General features: G+C 38.1%; 1 protein-coding gene across 13 annotated transcripts in view; it reads right to left on the reverse strand.

Moving 5' to 3' along the window:
* Nucleotides 1–20,742, reverse strand: part of LOC129293557 (uncharacterized) — a 29,629-nt gene extending 8,887 nt beyond the window's left edge. For 2 of the 13 annotated variants that reach the window (XR_008589180.1, XR_008589182.1), the window contains exons 1-3: nucleotides 20,305–20,742; nucleotides 20,149–20,191; nucleotides 19,965–20,029 (exon numbers count right to left, since the gene is read on the reverse strand). Coding sequence is in view for 8 of the 13 variants with exons in the window: in XM_054931607.1 (XP_054787582.1) it covers nucleotides 3,283–3,383; nucleotides 19,965–20,191; nucleotides 20,305–20,642 (666 nt within the window). In the remaining 5 variants the exon portion in view is untranslated. Of the gene's footprint in view, nucleotides 1–3; nucleotides 3,384–18,238; nucleotides 19,171–19,683; nucleotides 20,192–20,304 lie in introns of those variants that run through there. The other 11 variants (XR_008589173.1, XR_008589172.1, XM_054931607.1 and 8 more) reach the window with 10 other exon arrangements.
* Nucleotides 20,743–21,336: the final 594 nt, after the last annotated feature.

Raw genomic sequence — 21,336 nt, forward strand, 5'->3', positions numbered from 1 at the left:
TCACAGGCATGCCAAAAGTCATACAGTCAATTAAGTAAAGATCCTGTTAGATATTTCATAAATAATGAAATACAATACATTCCACAGAGAACAAGAGGGAGGAAAACATGTGTGTCTGAAGAGTAGTGGTAGTTTTGAGTATGCAAAATTTATGACAATGAGGCCCATAAACGCATTTTTTTTTTAAGAGAGAATGATATTAAAGTCCTGAATCTTTGAATTTATGAACGTTAAATATCCAATAAAATTTTCTGAAAAATCAATTATAAACATTTCGATAGTCATAAATTTAAAAGTTCTAATTATAAATAAAAACATTTAAATTTTAAATACAAACGTCACTTTGCAGTTAGGATTTATATTTGTAACTATTTGAATTAATATTTACAATTTATTCTTTACAAAATTTTGTCAGGGACTTACTGTCATAAATTCCAATTTTTAGGATTTATTGTCATTCTCCCTATTTTTTATCCAACCTTCATTGTGTCAATTACTCATAGTTACCAGAAAGAAATGTTTGCAACCGGAAGTCTTGATATTAGTATTGGAATAACCTACTCTTACTATCATTTATACGTATCCAAAAAAGAGAACAGAGATACAAGGTGAAAATTCTACTTCCACATTATAATAGAATAAAGGCTCAAATATCCTTTTTGGTCCGCCAAATACTGGAGAAGATTCAACTTGATCCTTCTTAATTTAATTGATTTGCTCTCCTTCCACATTCAACAATAATGCAACTGAGCCATTCCATCTCAGTTCTTTTCTGGAGATTGAGAAAACTTGAAGTTGCAACCTTGCCCCTTTTCACTACTATTCTATAGGCCCAGTACCTCGTTTGTTATAAACATTAAGAAATAAATAGGATAAAAAGGAAATAATGGATAAACATGTGAAGCTTTAATTCATGGTGTAGTTTGAGTTATATGGCCTAACTAGATGACGAAGAATCAAATGACACCACCCTAAATTTCCCTCAAACATAAGAAAAACTGGTCCAGACGCACGGACCACGTGACTAAAGTATGATATTACTAGATTACTTATCACCTAGCAAATCCCCAAGGCCTAAATTTCAACTACACAAGCAAGTTAACTAAAACATGACATTTATGTTGCCAACAAAACTAAACTTGTGATAAAAGATCAAATTACATATTTCTAAATGTCGAAGAAAATAAAGGCTCCAATCAAAACCAGAGATAGCAAAAATGTATTTAAACCAAAGAATAATAATAGCCACCTGCACCCAAAAACCTCACCTTTCGTAATTTTTAGAAAAATTATAGCGTTTGAGTTAATTGGATTTTATTTACATTTATATTTTTTTATTTTATTTTGTTGAGCATAAAAATTTAGCTTGTGACCTCTTTCAAGTAACATTGAAAGACCTGGTCTATGACACGCTATGCAATCAGCAGTACCATTAGATACAAGCTCACCTGCATGAGAATGACAGCCATAGCCTCACCAGACGGTGCAAGAAAAGCAAATGGCTTTGGAAATGCAATTGCGAGTATTACAACAATAGCTGTTATAGCTGGCAGACTACCCCCTGGGATTCCAAAATAACGAATAAGAAAGGCAGCAGTCTTGCAGATGGCAAAGGCCACAGGAAGGGCAGTTGCCATTTGCAGCACCGGAAGTTTGTTCCCAGACTTAGATTCTGAATTCGTTGCACCATCTCCCAAACTCCGCCAGTTAGGTGTCACTGTCACTGATATACTTGTCATGCAATTCAAACGGCCATATCTAGTACCATAAGCATTGAAAGACAATGAATCCAAAATTTAAGAGAATGATGGAGACCAGACCCAAATGAAATTGAAATATTCTTCTACTAAATATTTGGCTCAATAGTAGTGAATGCTGGGCTCTAACGGGACAGCAAGAGCATAAAGTTGGAGTAGCAGAGATGAGAATGTTACGATGGATGTGCGGACATATACGTAAAAATAAAATTCGAAATGAACACATACGCGGAAAAGTGAGGGTGGCACCTATTGAGGAAAAAATGGTAGAAAATCGGTTGAGATGGTTTGGGCATGTACAAAGAAGACTAAGGGAGGCACCAGTGAGAAGAGTGGAACATATAACTTTGAGTCCGATTAAGAGAGGTAGAGAAAGGCCTAAGAGAACACTCTTGGAAGTTATTGAACGTGATCTCTTAATTAATAATATTTCTAAAAGCTTGATAAATGATAGAGCACAATGGCGTCTTGCAATCCATGTAGCCGACCCCACCTAGTGGGATAAAGGCTTGTTGTTGTTGTTGTTGTTGTAAATATTTGGCTCAATATAATAGTAATAGAAGTCTATTACAACTCCCTTGCAAGCTATAAAACAGACACATATTAGCAATAAGCTACTGAAAGTGACAAATATACGCAACTCTAATGAAGCCTATGAACAGATTACACTCTCAAAGCATAAAGGAAAATGAAGAAAGATGAACTTCCTCCACCCCCAACCTAGTATTAGAGAGACCAAGCACCCTCCCTCACAATACTCACTTTCCGCCAGCCTCCTCACGATCCTCCAAACCCCTTTAATAAAGCTCTCCAATCCCACTAACACAATCCCTCATCCAACTCACCACACTCATGGCCCAAATGACACTCACAGTACCTAATACCTTTTTCCTTCCCTTCGACCAGGCCTTTGAACTCTCTTTCATTTCTACCCTCCTGCGATAGTCCATTAACAACTTAGACCCAAAAGCTATGGGTCCATCAGGGAATATATCATGCCTTTCCCAAATTATATATGATATTAATATTAATATTATTGTAGAAATCCTAACATAGACCCAATCTATGAGAGATAAGTAAAACAAAAACCAATCAAGCATGTGAAAGATCAGTTTCGCTTGAAAGTTTAGTGTGCCTGATATGCTTACAAGTCTTTGCCTGTGTTGGAATGCTCAAACAAAGATTTGTTCCTTATAACCAGGAAGGAAGAAAAGTTACCGTTTCCTGATGATGAAGCCTCTGGAGGCACTTTAGAGGCTAGTGCAAACAATGTTGAAAAATATACTGCACAGATAACATTATCTGCAGCTAACCCAGCAGTTAAAACTGAAGGAGAAATTTCAAGCGCCTCAGATATGGCAACATAGTTGGCAGCTAAACAAGGGAAATTATTCATCACCAGTTAAACTTCAGAAAACCATGTCTGCGTCGAAGATTAGAAACCACTATTAATAAGATCTAGGTAAAGAAATGAGAATGACCTCCCCCAATATGTCTGCCCATGAGTGCAGCTGCTATCTTCCAACTATCTTGACCAAGTGATCGCATTGGAACCAGCACATATGCTATTGCCGTTCCAACTGTTGTTGCAACTGCCAATATTATGGGTGAGAAGGTCAACGAAATCTGAAACAACACAAGAACCAAACAAGTATATATAGCTGTGACAAGTTGCTCGTCATAATGATGGTTATAACTGTAAGACTAATTTTCCCTGGGAAATAATTTTGTTTTTAATTGGTCCCATGACCAAGAAAAAACAGATAAAGCTTTTGGTGAATCAGAAAGCATAGAAAGCAAGGGAAACTGAAGGAAACTCTAGTGGTTTTAGTGAAATCATGAGCTCTATCATATAATCATATACTAATGGGCACCTGATAGACCAATACCCAATCAGGCCATGTTTATAAAAGAAGACAGCCCAAAATTACAACTAAGGCTCCGATAGAACCTATTGATGAAACAGTGAAATAAAGGAGAAATGTGAATGGTAATCCTCTATTATGAGCATAAAATGTAGAGAATTACACCTAAAATGCTCCAGATGGGAGCTCCATTAAATAAGAACACTCAGAAAATAACAACCCTCAAGCCTGGCTTTCGAGAGACCAAGACCTCTCCTCACCCACAGAAAATTCTCCCCACTCACTACATCTCCTACAGCACTCTTAAAGCACCACCACCACCTGACAGCCCAATACAATAATCCCAGCATTATTCCCATCCTACCCTTTACTGTCTTGGGCTGCAGAATCTCGGTTCCCTTCATGTGGGCTGCCTCTCTTGGTCTTCCTCTCGTATATGTGGCCCCATTTCTTGTTGAAAGGCACATCATTTACCCCTTCTTCAAGCGACACCTTGTTACCAAGGTGAAAATGGGGAAATTGCTCTCGTATGACCTCTAAGTCTTCCCATGTGTCTTCACAGTCAGCTTAATCACGCCAATGCATCAAGAGCTGGACCTTTCCTTTAGCATCCTGATGCTCTTCCAAAAAGATTCAGGTTCCAGCGGTAGCTCTACTTCTTGAAAAAGACTGTTAGGTAAAGGTTGAGCTGTAGAAGAAGCTTTCAGGCCCTTTTTAGCTGAGAGACATGGAATACATTATGTATCCTTGCAGTAGGGGGTAGCTCAATATGATATGCCGCTGTACCCATTTTTTCCAGAACGCAATAGGGGCTATAATACCAGGGAGCTAGCTTCTCGTTTGGCTTCTTGGCAAGTGACTTGAACCTAAATGGTTTCAACTTTAAATATACAGATTCACCCACATCAAATTGGAGTTCTCGCCTGTGTTTATCTGCTTGATCCTTCATCTGGGACTGTGCTCATTCTAATTGGGCTGAGTTCATCTAGAATTAGGTTCCCGTCCTTGATTTGTTGGCATAAATCATGGACCCTAGAAGACTCTTTCCACTTGAGTAAGACAAGGGGATCTCGACAGTTGCTGCCAATTCATCCAAGTCTCCCTAAACAATGCAAGCCACTCGACCCCAAGCACAAGGTCAACATTCCCCAAATTAAAGGGGTAGAATGCTTGTTGTACTTCCAGCCCTTGCACATTTAGTCAAATCTCAAGACACTTGAGATCCGAGAAAATCCAGTACCCATCCCCAACTGTGACTAAATACTTCCCTCACACCTAGTTGGGATTCTGAGTTGATTCACCAATGCTGTGGCCACGAAATTATGGGTGGCTCTACCATCAATTAGAACGACAACCTCCCTTCCATGCATCTCCTTGACTAACATAAGGGTCCTCTTCCTAGTGATTCCAACAGCCATAGTCATCAAAAGTTCTAGGGAAGCCATTTCTTTTTCTCCCATGTGGATCTCTACATCTTGGCCCTCCTTAGGCCGACAATCTTCAAGTCCATCTCCCTCTTCTAAAATAATCTGTAAATGTTTGTTTTACACTTGCAGTTGAGCCTAATTTTTCTTCACATTTGAAACATGCCCAACTCATGCCTTCAATTGATCTCTTTTGAAAGTCGTATCCTCATGCTACTGCTCTCTTTACTACTCAGGGTGAAACTATTGGATGTCAACACCATAGATGGTGCCATTTTAGCTTCCTCCCTTCCTTTACTTGCTGTTGACTTTGCCATCAAAGTCAAACTTGAGTTTTTCACTATCTCTATGGGACTATACTTGGGCATCATAGATTTAAGGTCACTCCAGTGACCCCTACTGCTGTTCTCATCGCATTTTTCTTCTTCTCTTCCATCCTCTCCTTGACTTGATCACAGTCTTCCACTTGGCCATCAAGTTTTTCATATTTATGAGGTGTATCAATTTAATGTCACAGTGAATCTCTTCTTTCAACACATTCACATATGCCCCCATGAGTATCTCATTAGGCATAACCCCTAAAGGTGCCCAGACCTATTCAAACTCCTCTCTAAACTCAACCACGAAATCTTCTTGCTTCAAGGCTAATAGTTGTTCATACTCATCTCCCGCTTGTCGATAGTGCAAATGGTCAATAACCTCTATCTTGAACTGCTTTAAAGATTTCACCAGAGTTCACATATCAAGCCACTAAAACAAGGTAAGAGCCTTCCCTTCTAAACTAACCACTGCTGCATCAAGCTTCTCCTTTTCATTAATCCCATTGACTGCAAAATATCATTCAACTAATGGGTCCTCACCATTGCACAAGGGTAACTCCAAACCTCTATATTGATTAGGATCATTCTGCTTTGTGTCCTCTTTTCCAACCTCAACATGTTCCTCACAATTACCTTCCTTGTGGCACTTAGTTCCAGGCTAGATTTCATTCTGGGGTCTCTCTCCTTGCTCATCCCTTCCCTAATTCCTGTTTGTGTTGGAAGCCTTAACTACAGTTCCAATCTTGTTGAGTTCCTCTAAAATGTGTTCCATTGCTGTTTTCACCCCAGTTATCCTTACGTTCGTCTTATCCTGTTTCCCTTGTACCTCATCCATCACCTTGTCCAACTATTCTACTTTGTTTTCCATTCTTGTTCCTACCATTACCCAAAATAGCTTGCTCTAATACCAAAATGATAGATCATATTGATGAAAAAGTGAAATAAAGGAGAACTTTGAATGGTAATCCTCTATAAGTGGAAAATGTAGAAAATTACGCCTAAAATGCTCTAGATGAGAGCTCCACACATTAAAAAACACCCAGAAAATAATAACCCTCGAGCCTGGTTTTCGAGAGACTGGGACATCTCCTCACCTAAAGAAAATTCTTCCTACTCACTACATCTCCTACAGGTGCTTAACGCACCACCACTTTCTAACAACCCTGTACAGAAATCCCAGCATTATTCCCATCCTACCCTTTACTATCTTGGGCTACATAATCTTGGTTCCCTTCTTGTAGGCCGCCTCTCTTAGTCTTCCTCTTGTATACATGGCCCCATTTCTTGTTAAGAGGTCCATGAGGCTCATGATAATAATGAAGACTCAGAGAAAGGAACCACAATAGGTCTAAGGCTAGATAATCCTACAAGAGACAGCAAGGAGATGGTTATCTTGGGTCATATGCCTAGGTGAGGCAAGAAATTCAGACATTAGTGTGCTAGGAGAGCACCTGACCTCTCAAACATTAGGGAAGAATTTCTATTTCAGCTATATTTTCTTTTGCATTAGGCTACCTTCACTGTATATATTATCCATTTTTCCTCTTTCATTCCCTACCGGAGAAGCTGTAACTAACTAATATAGGGTGGTTCAAATGGTAAATATGTTGTGTAGAACAAAGGAGAATAGAGAAGAATTTGAGGCCAAAGGAGAGAGTTTCCTAAATAGTACTGTGAATATTATTCAACATAAGAGAGTCAAGTACACAGATATCCCTTATATAGGCTCACATACGACTAAATAGAACTAAATGACTAACGGTAGCCTAATTAATTCTAATTATCCTATTTACATATCAATCCCCCCCTCAAGAACCCTTGACCTCAAGGGCTAGGAATGACAAAAGTAGGGTGTTGCTTTTGCAACTGAAACAAGGAAATCCAGCTTGCTTCTTCATCCAAAAGACCCTTCCACTGCACAAGTACTTCAGTAATGATCCTACCTTTTTTCCTACCCCTTCGCTCATTCAATATTTTTGCCGAAACCAGATCTGAAGGAGGCTCTAGCCAATCAAGAGGGGGATACCGCAGCTTTACAGAAGGATTAGGACGTAATTTAGCAAAGAGACATGAAAAGTGGAGTGAACCCTTAATTTGGGAGGTACTTCCAACTTATAAGCCACTGGAGCTATCTTTTTACAGATTCTATAAGGCCCAAAATACCTTAGAGCTAATTTCTGAGAGCTCCATGATGCTGGAAAATTTTGACGATAAGGTTGTAGTTTGAGAAACACCCACTGTCCCACCTCAAACTCTCTATCACTTCTATGCAAATCAGGTTTTTGCTTCATTCTATTCATAGCCCAATTGAGGTGGTATCTTGCAATTGCTAAAGCCTCTTCCCTTGCTGAAAAAGTTTTGTCAATAGCTTCTACAGCCACATCTCTAGGAAAACAAGGAATATGTGTAGGAGGACCCTGTCCATACAGAAATTCATAAGGAGTAGTTTTTGTAGAAGTGTAATAGGATGTGCCATACCACCACTCTATCAAAGAAAGCCATTTATCCCACTCCTTAGGTTTTTCCCAACACACACACCTCAAATAATTTTCCAAACAGCAATTGCGAACTTCTGATTGCCCATCCGTTTGTGGGTGATAAGAGGAAGTAAGCTTCTATTCAACCCCCAAAACCTTTAAAAATTCCTTCCAAAAATTACTAAAAGAGGGGGTCTCTATCACTAATAATCTCGACTGGAGCTCCATGTAACTTGTACACATGATCCAAAAAATGTTGAGCCAAGATAGATGCTGCAAAAGGATGAGACAAAGGCAAAAAGTGTGCATATTTACTAAAACAATCAATAATCACCCAAATAGTATCCTTCCCACTTGACTTGGGCAATCCTTTTATAAAATCCATAGTCACACTCTCCCAAACTCTACTTGGAATAGATAGCAGACCTAGATAAGCCATTGATTTAGACTTACACCTTGCACATGTATTACGATGCTTCACAAATTCCTTGACATCTTCAAATAATTTCTGCCACCAAAACAACTTTTTCTAAATCTTTGATAGGTAGCTTTCACAGCTGAAAGTCACCCCTGTGGGCTAGCATGAAGCCATTCCAATATTTTCATCCTTACATTAGGAATATTTCCCACCACTAATCTGCCATTCTTCCTCAAATACTGACTATCCCAAGAATATTTACCTTCTGCACCTCCATGCTGTTGCACATGAGCTTTTAAAGCTCTTAAATCCACATAATCATCCCAACTCTTTTGAATTTCCAGACAAAGGAAATCTGAAAAGAGACACTTGAAATATCTCATTTTTAGGCATCCTTGAAAGAGCATCAGCTGCATTATTGTCATTGCCCTTTTTGTAATGTATTTCATAATCATGCCCCATAAGCTTAGTCACCCAATACATTTGAAATGCTGTCTTTAACTTCTGATCTAGCAAATATTTGAGACTTTGCTGCTCAGTTTTAGTAATGAAGTGTCTCCCTTCAAGATATTGATGCCAATGCTCCACATCTTGCACTACCCTAAGTAACTCCTCATAGATTGAGAAATTCAGGTGTCAAGGAGCCAAAATCTTGCTGAAAAAGGCAATAGGTTGACCTCGTTGCATCAGGAAGGCACCAATGCCAGAGTTACAAGCATCAGTTTCAACCACGAACACTTGAGAGAAATCAGGAAGAGCAAGAACAGGGCCTGCCACCAACATTTCTTTCAACTTTTTGAATGTAACAGCAGCCAACTCTGACCAATGGAAGTTGTTCTTCTTGAGTAGTTAAGTTAGGGGCCTAGTTAATGAACCATAACTGATGTAAAACACAAACACTCACGCTCACACTGATTTGAACAGAATAGGATAAGGGAGAAGAAACAAAAACAGAGAGTGGGAGGTGGAGGGGAAGTGAAAACAGAGAAGGTGAAAAGAGAGAAAAGTGACTGAAATATGAGAGGAAGAACAGAAGAGAGATGCAGAACTGAAGAGAGAGAGGGAGCTTTCAGAAAATCATAATGCTTCCAACATTCATCCCCTTCCTCAATACAAGTCATGCTATTTATAAGCATATGAGGTTTCCTTCCTAACAAGGAAACATCCACTTGCTGCCTAGTTTCCTTCACAAGAAGGAAACTTACAAAAGTTAATAAAATAAGAATCCACTTGCTGCTTGGTTTCCTTCACAATAAGGAAACTTACAAAAGTTAAATGAAAAACAACAAAACCAATAAACTAATGAAAGGCAATAAGAAATAATAAATTATTTCCTCCTAAAGTAATATTTGCCATATTTTCTATCAATAACCCTTAATAAACCTCCTATACTAGCTTGCAAGTCCCAGGAATGACCTTAGTTGCTTTACTGTAGTTGGCTCAGTCCTTGACTGCCTTGATCTTCTTTGGGTCAGTTGAAATGACTTCTCCACTGATTATGTGTCTCAAGCATTCTACTTATGTTGTAGCAAAGGTACACTTGCTTTCCTTCACAAAAATAAAAATAAAAAAAATAAAAATTCTTCGAATTTCCAGAACCAAACGCCATGGTTGTGTTCGAGATTCTAAGCAAGGCTATAAATTAGAATATCATCAAAGAAAACTAAGACATTTCCTTAAATACTCCCTGAAAATAATATTCATGGCACCCTAAAAAGTTGTAGGTGCATTAATGAGCCTAAAAGACATCACCAACCACTCATAGTGGCCCGAATGAGTGCGAAAAGCTGTTTTATAGATGTGTGTGGGCTCCATTTAGATCTGATGGTAACCAGCCCATAGATCCAGCTTAGTAAACCATTTAGCATCCTTTAATTCATCCAAAAGCTCTTCTACAAGAGGAATAGGGTATTTATTCTTAACCATCCTCTTGTTAAGTTCACTATAATCGATGTATATGCGCCATGACCCATCTTTCCTTTTCAGCAACACAATTGGTGAAACAAATGGCAAACTACTTTCTTGAATGACTTGTGATTGCAGCAGCTCCTTCACCACATCTTCAATAGCATTCTTTTGAGCTGCTGGGTACCTGTAAGGCCTTAAATTGACTGGATCACAACCTTCTTGTAAAATAATAGGATGCTTGTGACCCCTCTCTCAAGGAAGGAAGAGATTTAGGTTCCTTATATACATCTACAAACTCAATCAATAGCCCTTGAATAGCTTTTGCAAAACCATCCTCCCCCTGTAATCGAAAGTAATGTAGCCCTTCCTCACAATTTTCCAATAATTGTAGCATAGACACCTACCCTCCAGCTTCTAAGTCATTTTGGATCTTCTTAAAATCAATTTTACAACTTGTTGATTCCTGAGGCTACAATTTACACATTTTTCCATTATACCAAAAAGTCATGGACAATTTATCATAATCCCGATGAGCCTGATGGATGGTTTTAAGCCAAGATAACCCTAAAACCATGTTATATGTGTTGACTTCCATTGTCTAGAAATCTCCCTCAAATTCCTCACCCTGCATTCTCTACTTTACTCCCTTCAAAACACCATAAACCTTTAATTTTCCACCCCCTGCCACTTCGACTTCTACCACAGGTTGAGAATTGGCCTTCCAACCCAACTTCTTAGCCAGGGCAAAATCAATGTAAGCATGAGAAGCCCTATTATCAATGAGTATTTGGATCTATTGCCTTCTAACAAAACATTGAATTCTCACGGCTGAGGGTCCCATGCTCCCTTGAATTGCATGTAGTGAAATTTGCAGACATTCTGAATTTTCTGGTATATATTCAAATTTTTCTAGAACTTCAAACTCTTAACCCGAGTCTTGTTCAGCTTCTTCAAGTCCCTCATATTCCAATTCAATGAGTTGCACCTGCATCTTTTGTGTTTGAGGACATATGTGGTCCTTAGAAAAGGGTTGCTGGCAATAGAAACATAAATTCTTCGCTCTTAACTCCTTTACTTCATCTGAGGTTAACCTTCATGAATTGTTGGAGTTATTTCTTAAAGACCCAATACCTACATGAGAAGAAACAAACGTGAAAGAAGCTGTCTTAGGTACAAAAGAAAGAGAATTAGAGAATTGGCCCATTTTACCCTTATTAAAACAAGACCCAGTGTTGCTAGATGGAGGTTTCGCACTCTTCCACCTACTTGATCCTCTATTCACTTGGATGAGTATCAAACATGCTCCCATGAGTCTGCAAGTCTGCGTTTCAAGTCTACTAGAGAGATTGTAGTATGGAGTCAACGCCACGCATCTTCAACTGTGCCTTTTGACAATTCACTCTGTGCGCCCAGGTGATAGTTCTTGCCTCGTGTAATGACTTTGGCTTAAGCATTCAAACTTGTGCTACAAAATCTTCATCAAGGCCTACTGTGTAAGTCTGCGCAAGGTAATCTTCTGCAAGTCTAATCTTGCAAGCAATTGCATCGAACTCATCATCAAATTCTTCCAATGATCTAGTTTGACAAAGCTTCATGAGATCTTCCATCGGAGCTTCATGGGTGGGTCCGAACCTATACTACAATTCTTCCACGTGTTCTTGCCAAGTCCAGCTACCACCTTCATATGAAGAAGTGAGGGCTTGATGCCCCTGCCAAGCTTTTTCATCGAGATGCAAACTAGCCATGAGAACCTTCCAATCCTCAGATGTGTTGTCAATTTGGAAATAAAATTCACACTTCAAGATCCATCCCAAGATATCATTTGTTGGAAATCTAGGAAGCTTCATCTTCGTAAAACATGTATGAGGTTGATACTCATTGGTTTTGGTCGTGGACGCCCTCTATGATGATTGTTGCTTGCACAGCCCTCATCAAGAGAGTCATTGCAATCACGTACAATCTGGGCAACTTGATTGGTGAGGGCTTGTACATCACTAGGAAGATTAGCCAACTTGGAAAAGGCATCTTCCAAGGCACGAAGTCGATCGTCACTATTGTTTGCCATGGTTGTTGTTGTCTTTGCAATCTAGTTTCTGGCAAACAAGCCAAGCACCGATGACTTTGATACCATTGTTGTGTAGAACAAAAGAGAATAGAGAAGAATAGGAGAAAGAAGAGAGAAATCGAGGCCAAAGGAGAGAGTCTCCTGAATATTATCTCACATAAGAGAGTCAAGTACACAAATATCCCTTATATAGGCTCACATAGGACTTAATAGAACTAACTGACTAATGGTAGCCTAATTAATTTTAATTATCCCATAATCATCCTATTTACATATCAAAATGTTGCTCAGTTCCATCAACACCCAACAATGGTGAAGGCCCTCCCCTTAAAACTAATTGGTGAGGTGGGAGAACCAATGCACTCAAGTAACCAATAAAGTAACTCATACTACCTAATATAGGACTGAGCATCAAATGCCATATTTGTCTTGATAAGGCTTTCATCAATCCTAAAGCAGCTGAAGTAACCTAATTAGTGAGGTGGGAGAAATAATGCACTCAAGTAACCTATAAATTATACTTCCTAATATAGGACTAAGCATCTTAGTCTTCATAAAGCTTTCATCAATCTAATCCATTATAGGTTACTTGATATAAAAATTTTGTTGTACAAGAATTGATACGCAAGGTATCCTTAGGGACCAAGCACCCTAGGAACTAAGCATCTTAGTCTTCACAAGGCCTAATATTGAATTTGATATCCAAATTCTAGCATTTAAACTCTCAAGCACTCTAATTTCCAAAAACTTTCCTATTGAACCCTTTGTTGTGTAAGAATTGATACCCAAGGTGCTGTTTACAAGATCTAACAATTTTAAAATGTTGTCAGAGAACAGTTTTGAATGAGAGAGAAATAGAGAGATGGGAAGAAACAGAAGAGAAGAACAGAGAAAAGAGAAAAGGGAGAGAGTTCAAAGAGATTGAGAGAGAAGATGATAAGATTCCCTTAAAGATTTATTCGAGAAGAAAGCAACAGAAGATAAATTTAATTTTATTTTATTATTTTGTTTAAATTTGAATATTTATTTAGGAGATTTCATTTAGATATTTAGTTTTTATATAGATTTAGATTTTATTTAGATCTTATGTAGGTTTAGATTTTATTTAATCGCATTTATTCCGATCTTATTTAGATTTAGTTTTTATTATCTAATTATTTAAATTTCATTTGTATTTACCTTTATAAATATGACTAGCAACTCAGAAGCTAACATATCATTATCAATAAAATAATTCTTAAAACCCTTTGAAGATTCTCCTAAACGTGACTATTGAAAAAAATATAAAACGAGATTCTTGTTCCATATTATTTTAATAGAATTGATCTTTCTGTTTCCTTTTATTATTTTGAGCGTTCTAACAATTTGGCATCAGTGCCATAGTTACCACACGTACCAATCAAGAAACCAATACTTCCGATGATCATCCAATAACTCCCCAGAAAATCAAAATCCACTCGTATCAAATTGTTTAGCTACCATCGTGTTAAAACTCAAGACTCTGGATTTGCTAAAAGAAAAGGCAAATGCCCTTAAAGTATCTACATTCACCAAAAGCAAGATGGCAAGGGACCCATCACAGGCGATATTATCAAGAAGAAAGTGAAGATGAGCAACAATACTGAAGACGTAACAAGCCTCATCACACCAAAATTGAATTTCCAAAATTCAATGGAGGTGACCCATGAGGATGGTTCTTAAAGACCGAAAAGTATTTTAAGTATTATGACACAACTGAAGAAGATAAGGTAGATGTGGCATCGATGAATCTGGAAGGAGACACACTCGATTTGTTCACTTGGATCAACCATGAGCGGACTCTTCATTACTGGGATGAACTTGTGACAACTTTCCAAGAAAATTTTGGACCTCCTGAATACCAAAATCCCAATGAATTTCTGTGTAGCATCAAGCAAGAGGGATCTGTACAAGAGTATCACACTAAGTTTGCCAAACATTCTACCTGAGTGAAAAATTGGCCAAAACACTATTTACTAGGCGTCTTCCTCAATGACTTGCGAGAAGATCTGCGATCAGATGTACGCATCCATAAGCCACAATCTATCTACAAAGCAGTAAGTCTTGCCCTAGAATTCAAAACCAAGATGCATGTGAGTAAGCCCAGACCCAATCAATCTCAGACCCAAAACAGGTTTCCTTACTCTGCATCCTCAGTCGCACGTGACCAGAAGAGACCCTCTGATTCGTTCATAGCCAAACTGTACTCGAGCGCACCACTCGAAGCCTCCAAAATCCCGTCTTCGTCTTCCTCAGCCAAAATAGCAAGCTCGACAGCATCTAAAGTCCCCTTTGTGATTACCAAGCAACAATGCAAGAGAGATGAGGGGCTCTGTTTTCACTGTGGGGAGACATTTTGGCTAGGTCATCGCTACAGCAGCTCATTTTCACTACTGGAGATCACTGATGAAGGCAAGGAACTCATTCCTCCTCTTGAAGACACAGGCCTCAAAGAAACAGAACCAAAAAATGTAGAAACATCTCTGAATGCAATCTTAGGTGGCAACACGGGCTCCACAATGAAACTGAGGGGTATATTAGACACACGTGAGATACTGTTATTAGTGGATAGCGACTCTATGCATAATTTTATCTCAGATGCACTGGTGCAAGATCTCTTAATACCTACACAATCTATTTCTTCCTTTGAGGTTCAAATTGGTGATAGTAGTATTGTGCGTTGCAACCAAATATGCAAAAATATAGAAATTCATCTCACTGGGCTCACCATTAAAAAAGACTTCTACCCCTTTACTCTTGGAGGGGCTGATCTAGTTCTCAATATTAAGTGGCTAGCATCTCTCAATACGGTACAAGCCAATTGGAATCAATTCTTTATGATTTTTTGGTTCAATAGCAAGAAGTATAAACTCCATGGAGTTCCTATTCCTAATAACACTAGAAGTGCTAAGTTTAATTCATTACAACAAATAGAAGCTTCTGCTGACTCTAACCAGTTCCACTATTTCAACCAGAGCCACTATTTAAAGAATTCCCGTTAGTTTTTGAAAAACCCACCAATTTGTCCCTATTTAGAAACCATTCACATGCCATTCCCTTGTTACCAAGGGCCAGTCCTCCTAATTTGAGACCATACAAGTACCTGTATTATCAAAAGGCAGAGATTGAGAATCAAGTTGAAGAATTGTTGAAAAAGGGGTTCATCCAACCTAGCTCCAGCCCATTTGCAAGCCCAATCTTATTGGTCATAAAGAAAGATGGTTTATGGCGTTTCTGTGTGGATTAAGGAAAGTTGAACAGTCTTACAATTCTAGATAAGTATCCCATCCACAACATTGATGAGTTATTAGACAAATTACATAGGGCAGTTTATTTTTTCAAACTTGATCTTCGTTCTGGATACCACCAAATTCGGATGTTACCTGAGGATATTTACAAAACAGTGTTTCATACTCATTCCGAGCACTGTGAATTCACATTTATGCCCTTCGGCTTAACTAATGCCCCGGCCATTTTTCAAGCTGCTATGAATGATTTATTGTGTCCTTTTTTGTGGAAATTTGTATTGGTATTTTTTGATGACATATTGGCGTACAGTTCCTCTTTCCATCAGCACCAAGATCACTTGCGCATAGTTTTATGGGCCTTGCAGGACAATGTATTTCGTGTGAACTTAAAAAATGTTTTATTGGGAAGACATGAGTTCCTTTTTCAGGACACAATTTCTGCCCAAGAAGTTGAAGTTGAGGCAGAAAAGGTGTAGGCTGTACATGAATGGCCTATTCCTAAAAATATGAAGGAGCTGCGTGGTTTTTGGGGCTTACGGGGTATTATTGGCGTTTTGTCAAAAATTTCTTCATCATTGCATGCTAACTTACTGAATTGACTAAGAAAGATGCCTTCCTATGCTCTGAACAAGCTCTAAAGGCCTTTAATTGCCTCAAGCTTGCATTAATGATGGCACCCGTCTTGCAACTGCCTAATTTTGAGGAGGAATTCACGATTGAATGTGATGCATGAACCAAAGGGACTGGAGCTATTCTAATGCAAAATAACCACCCCATTGCTTACTTTAGTAAAGGATTTTCTGTCTCTAACCATTACAAATCTACTTATGATCGTGAACTCTTAGCATTATTAGTTCTTGCAATACAAAAATGGCACCATTACCTCCTAGGAGGCATTTCTTCGTAAGAACAAATCATGCGAGCCTTCAATATTTACTACAACAATGCATTACGACTAATACCCAACAAAGGCTGATCATCAAGCTCTTACCATTTAATTTCACTATCATCCACAAAGCAAGTGTGGATAATAAGGGAGCTGACTCCTTGTCAAGACGACCCCAACATGCAGATTTTTTTCAAATCGCAGTACCTTTCGCCTCTTAGTTGCAGGATCTCTCCTCTAAATTGGCTCTAGATCTTTTCACCAATGAAATAATGTTGGATTTGCAAAGGGACTCGTCATCTTGGCTGAGATTCCATTTGGTTGACCAAAAGCTCTTCTATGATAATTGAGTAGTCATCCCTTATACATCACAATTGCAACCTCAATTACTAGCAGAAGCTCACTCTTCGACTATTGGGGGACATGGTAGTTTTCTTAAAACATTTAAGCAACTCTTAGAAAACCTTTATTGGCCTACAATGAAAGCAAATGTGAAGGCTTATGTGATGCATTGTACCACTTGTTAGCAAAATAAGTATCAAAATTTGGCACCAGCAGGTCTCCTCCAGCCATTACCTATACCCTCTCAGATTTGGGAAAAATTCCTTTGTTGAGCTAAATACTCATACAATAGAGGTCATCATGCATCCACCAATTCTACTCCTTTCCAGTGGGTGTACAGTAGAGATCCACCTCCCCTGCTTCCATATGTGAAAGGTGAAACTTCTATAGTTGATTTAGAAGATCAATTGGAAACTAGAAATACAATGCTCAAACTCCTGAAAGATGATTTGCGCAAGGCTCAAGACAAGATGAAGGCCCATGCGGACAAGCATAGGAGGGAAGTCAAGTATGCTAAGGGTGATGTTTTTTGGTTGCAGGTTCAACCCTTTCGCCAACAATCGCTCGTTAAGAGGAAATTTGAAAAGTTGTCCCCTCGTTTCTTTAGCCCCTACAAGATCTTTAGGCAGATTGGAAAGGTAGCTTGTGAATTGGAGCTTCCTTCCGGTGCTCGAATTCACCCTATTTTCCATGTATCTCTCTTACAACTTGCTCATAGGATTGATCCACCCAATTCCCCAACTTCCTTACCCCCCCCCACTACTGATTTTAAGTTCCATGTGGCACCAGATCAAGTCTTAAACCATCGTTGGACTCGACATAACTCGCTTGAACTATTGGTGCAATAGCAGGGTCGGCCTGTGGAAGAATCAAGCTGGGAGGACTACAACCACTTGCAGGCTCAATTCCCCTCTGTTCAACTTGAGGACAAGTTGAGTTTTCAAGGGGGTAATGATAAGATTGCCCTAAAGATTTATTCGAGAAGGAAGTGACAGAAGATAAATTAAATTAAATTTTATTATTTTGTTTAAATTTGAATATTTACTTAGAAGATTTCATTTAGATATTTAGTTTTTATCTAGATTTAGATTTTATTTAGATCTTATTTAGGTTTAGATTTTATTTAATCTCATTTATTCCGATCTTATTTGGATTTAGTTTTTATTATCTAGTTATCAATATTTCATTTGTATTTGCCTTTATAAATATGACTAGCAACTCAGAAGCAAACATATCATCATCAATAAAATAGTTCTTAAAACCATTTGGAGATTCTCCTAAGTGTGGCTATTGAGAAAAATATAGAATAAGATTCTTGTTCCATATTATCTTAATAGAATTGTCCTTCCTGTTTCCTCTTATTATTTTGAGCGTTCTAACAGAAGAGAATGAAGATCAGAGGGAGACCACTTCATTAGAATAGCATAAGGGATTTGCAAATATATCTCATAGTATTTATATAAGATAACCACAATTAAATATCATCATTATCTCTATTTCAAAACCAGCATTTAGCCAAATAGTAGGATTAAAATACCATACACTACCATATCCATACCAGCACCAAAAAGCCTTATAATTACAAGGCTATTCACCACAAGCAAAGCGAGGAACCACACCCGAACTTCACATAATTCATGTCCTAATATAATTCTTATATGACAGTGCATAAATAACCAGAATTAAAATTCAAACAGAAGCCAGGATGTGACCAAGTTGCAGTTCAATGATTTACTCAACAATGGTCCACTTCAACACCAAAAAATTTAACATATTCATGGAAGAGTATTGCTACAAAACAGCACCATGCATAAGCAAAACTTGCTCATCCATGAGATCAAACCCATTGTCGTTTGTAAAATATGAGGATAGAAGCTTCAAGCTCAATAAGCAAGCCAATAAATGAAAAGGAGAAAGCATCTTCATCATCCATCTAGATGATGGTAGTTATCTGGTTAACTATTAGAAAACCATAGGCATCCATAAGAGTTTTGGAAACTGCTAAGGAAGAAAGATTTCACAAAAAGGGGAGAGGGAACACTGCAGGTATTCATCAGCAATGGAATGGCTATAGAAGCAGATGCCAGCCTCTCTTTTTACAGCCAGACTATTTTAAAGCTTTTGGTCCTCCATACCATCTTTAATTTCAAAACTGATGACACACAATGAAACAACAAACTTTGATGTTGTTTAGTGCAACAACAGCCAACTTTAACATTAATAAGACACCCCTTCTTAGGCCCCCATAGCAATAGAAATCTGCTTTATTTTCTTCCTTGGCTCTAAATTAAATTTTTTAAAAAAATACATTTCCATTTTTATTGTAAACACAAATTTCATTTTCCATTCTAACTTGATTGCCTTGAGGACGAGGCAAATGTTGTTGTCAAGCCAGTTGGCACACCCAAGTCAGAGCATCTGAGTCAAAGTGAGCTAATTTCCCTGTATTAATTTGAAGCCAAGCAACAATATGGTTTCAGTAATAGAATATCCACTGTAGAATTGGAAGTAGAAAAGTTGTACCAAGTTCACAGGCTCTAAGGAGCCACTGTTCTGTATAAAAGCAATTCTACATCTCTCTCATATAATCATGCCTATGTAATTTACCACCAAGTTTAAATTGATAACAAACAGGCAGCAAGTCAGCAACTAACCTAAAAAGCATAGTAAGATAATTAAATCCTACAATTGCTATTTCATGTGCTTCCCATTCAAAACATTATTTTATGTTCAACAACGTGTAACCATAAACTAATATAAGATTCAAGATGCAAATATATCTTATCATCTATTAATTTCATTAACTGAGTAGAATTGAGAAAAATATCCCATTGAAAGTAAAAGTTATGCTATGGAGAAGTGTTTAGATTTTGTTTTAGCTTATGTTCAGCCAAAAATTCCATTTTGTTGTTTAAGGTTCATCACAAGTTATTGATACATGATTGCAATGCAAACTAACCACTCTAACATATTCCCCTTATATACGAAATATATGGAATTTTATGAGTAATTTTACATGTCTAAAAATATATTGTAGACTGTAGAAGGACAAAGGAGCTGCTAATGAGTTACATAATGCTGCAATACTAGTAAGCAGTCATGGGTAGAGGACGGAACACGATATATAAACCACAAAATAATATCAGTTACGTCATATCTAATAAAAATGCATATAAAATAGGGCACCCTTATATTAAGTATCGGTGCTTCGTTGCTCCAAAATCAACAGGTATTACCTGAACCCAGCAAGAAAGCTAAGAGAAGTGTCCCAGGTGACTTGATCACGCGGCGCAAGTCAGCCCTAAATAACAACAACGTAACGGCTATTGGGAGCAGAAAACCAATAACAATCTTATATGCCGAAGCTTCACTGGCAATAATTCCCAAATTACTCGCTGCAAGCCCTACTAAAATGCTTACCAGAGAACCACTCAATGTGCTACCAATCTTGGTCCTTTCCAACCTTCAGTTAAAAAGATAGAAAACAAACCAACTTCTGAGCGCATTACCGTAATTCTCTGCACAAATTTAAAAATCGAGAAAGAGACGAGTAATTGGGGTATGTGAAAAATTTACCAGATGCCAAAAGCAACGGCGGCGAATAGACCGGTCCAGGTGCCCCATTGATCTTCAGGAGAAATCAGAGGGGCATCGAAATTGGTTCGGAAAACAGATTTAACTGCATTAAGAGATCTAGCTCTGGTAGGAACCAAAGATGGAGAGAAAGTAAAAGGATGGACATTGTCGATGAAAGAAGAATTCAGCAATGGATGCTGAGATACAGAAGTAGCTGCTCGGGCTGAAGTGAAAAGTTTTTGTAGGGAAAACGGACGCAAACGTCGCGGAGGCGGAGGCGCCGGCGCCGGTCCCCGACAAGGCCGAGAGGCCGGATAGTGCAGAGAATATAAGGCCATTGAAGATTAACCTTACAAGTCACAAGGAAGATATGGAGAGTGAAGAATACAGATCTTGTTGCCATGCCTGTGGCCGTTGCCCGAAACAGAGGGAACACAGTTCAGTTTGAGCAGGTTGTCAAGAAAAAACGAGACTTTTTTATCAAAATACTACAGACACGCAAGGTAAATGAAATTACCCAAATGTTAATACTATATTAAAAATTGTTCATTTGTAAAATGAGTTTTGAAGTTCTGAAAAAATCATTCTCATTTTAAAATGGTTTTAAAGTCAGAAATTATTTTGGAGGAATGGCATTAAGGGCTTTACAAATAAAATTTATTACATTTGGAGTCTAAGTCATTTTGAAATTGCTCTGCAGGCTTTGGGCCCACGTGCAATATTTTTTTTAGAGCAAAAATACTATTTTGCCCTTAATAGAAAGAAATGAAATTAAACGCAGAAGGAGGATGACAAACGCAAGAATGGGTTTTCAGCAGGAGGATGGGAAGGTTTCTGAGCTCTACTAAGAGTAACTTTTGAGGTGTGTAAATTTCAAAATTCCTCCATATTCAGCAGTGCTTCTGATGATTTCAAGATCTCAGCTGGAGGTTTTTAAGTTTCTCACATTCTTGCTGTAGAAATGAGCTAAGATTTTTATTATTCTTGCTGAAAAAATGAGCAACATCCGTTTTTGCTGTAGAAATAATTTAA

Source organism: Prosopis cineraria, unplaced genomic scaffold (assembly GCF_029017545.1).
Source record: "Prosopis cineraria cultivar Desert tree isolate PC_DT_omini unplaced genomic scaffold, ASM2901754v1 PC1, whole genome shotgun sequence".
Taxonomy (NCBI): domain Eukaryota; kingdom Viridiplantae; phylum Streptophyta; class Magnoliopsida; order Fabales; family Fabaceae; genus Prosopis; species Prosopis cineraria.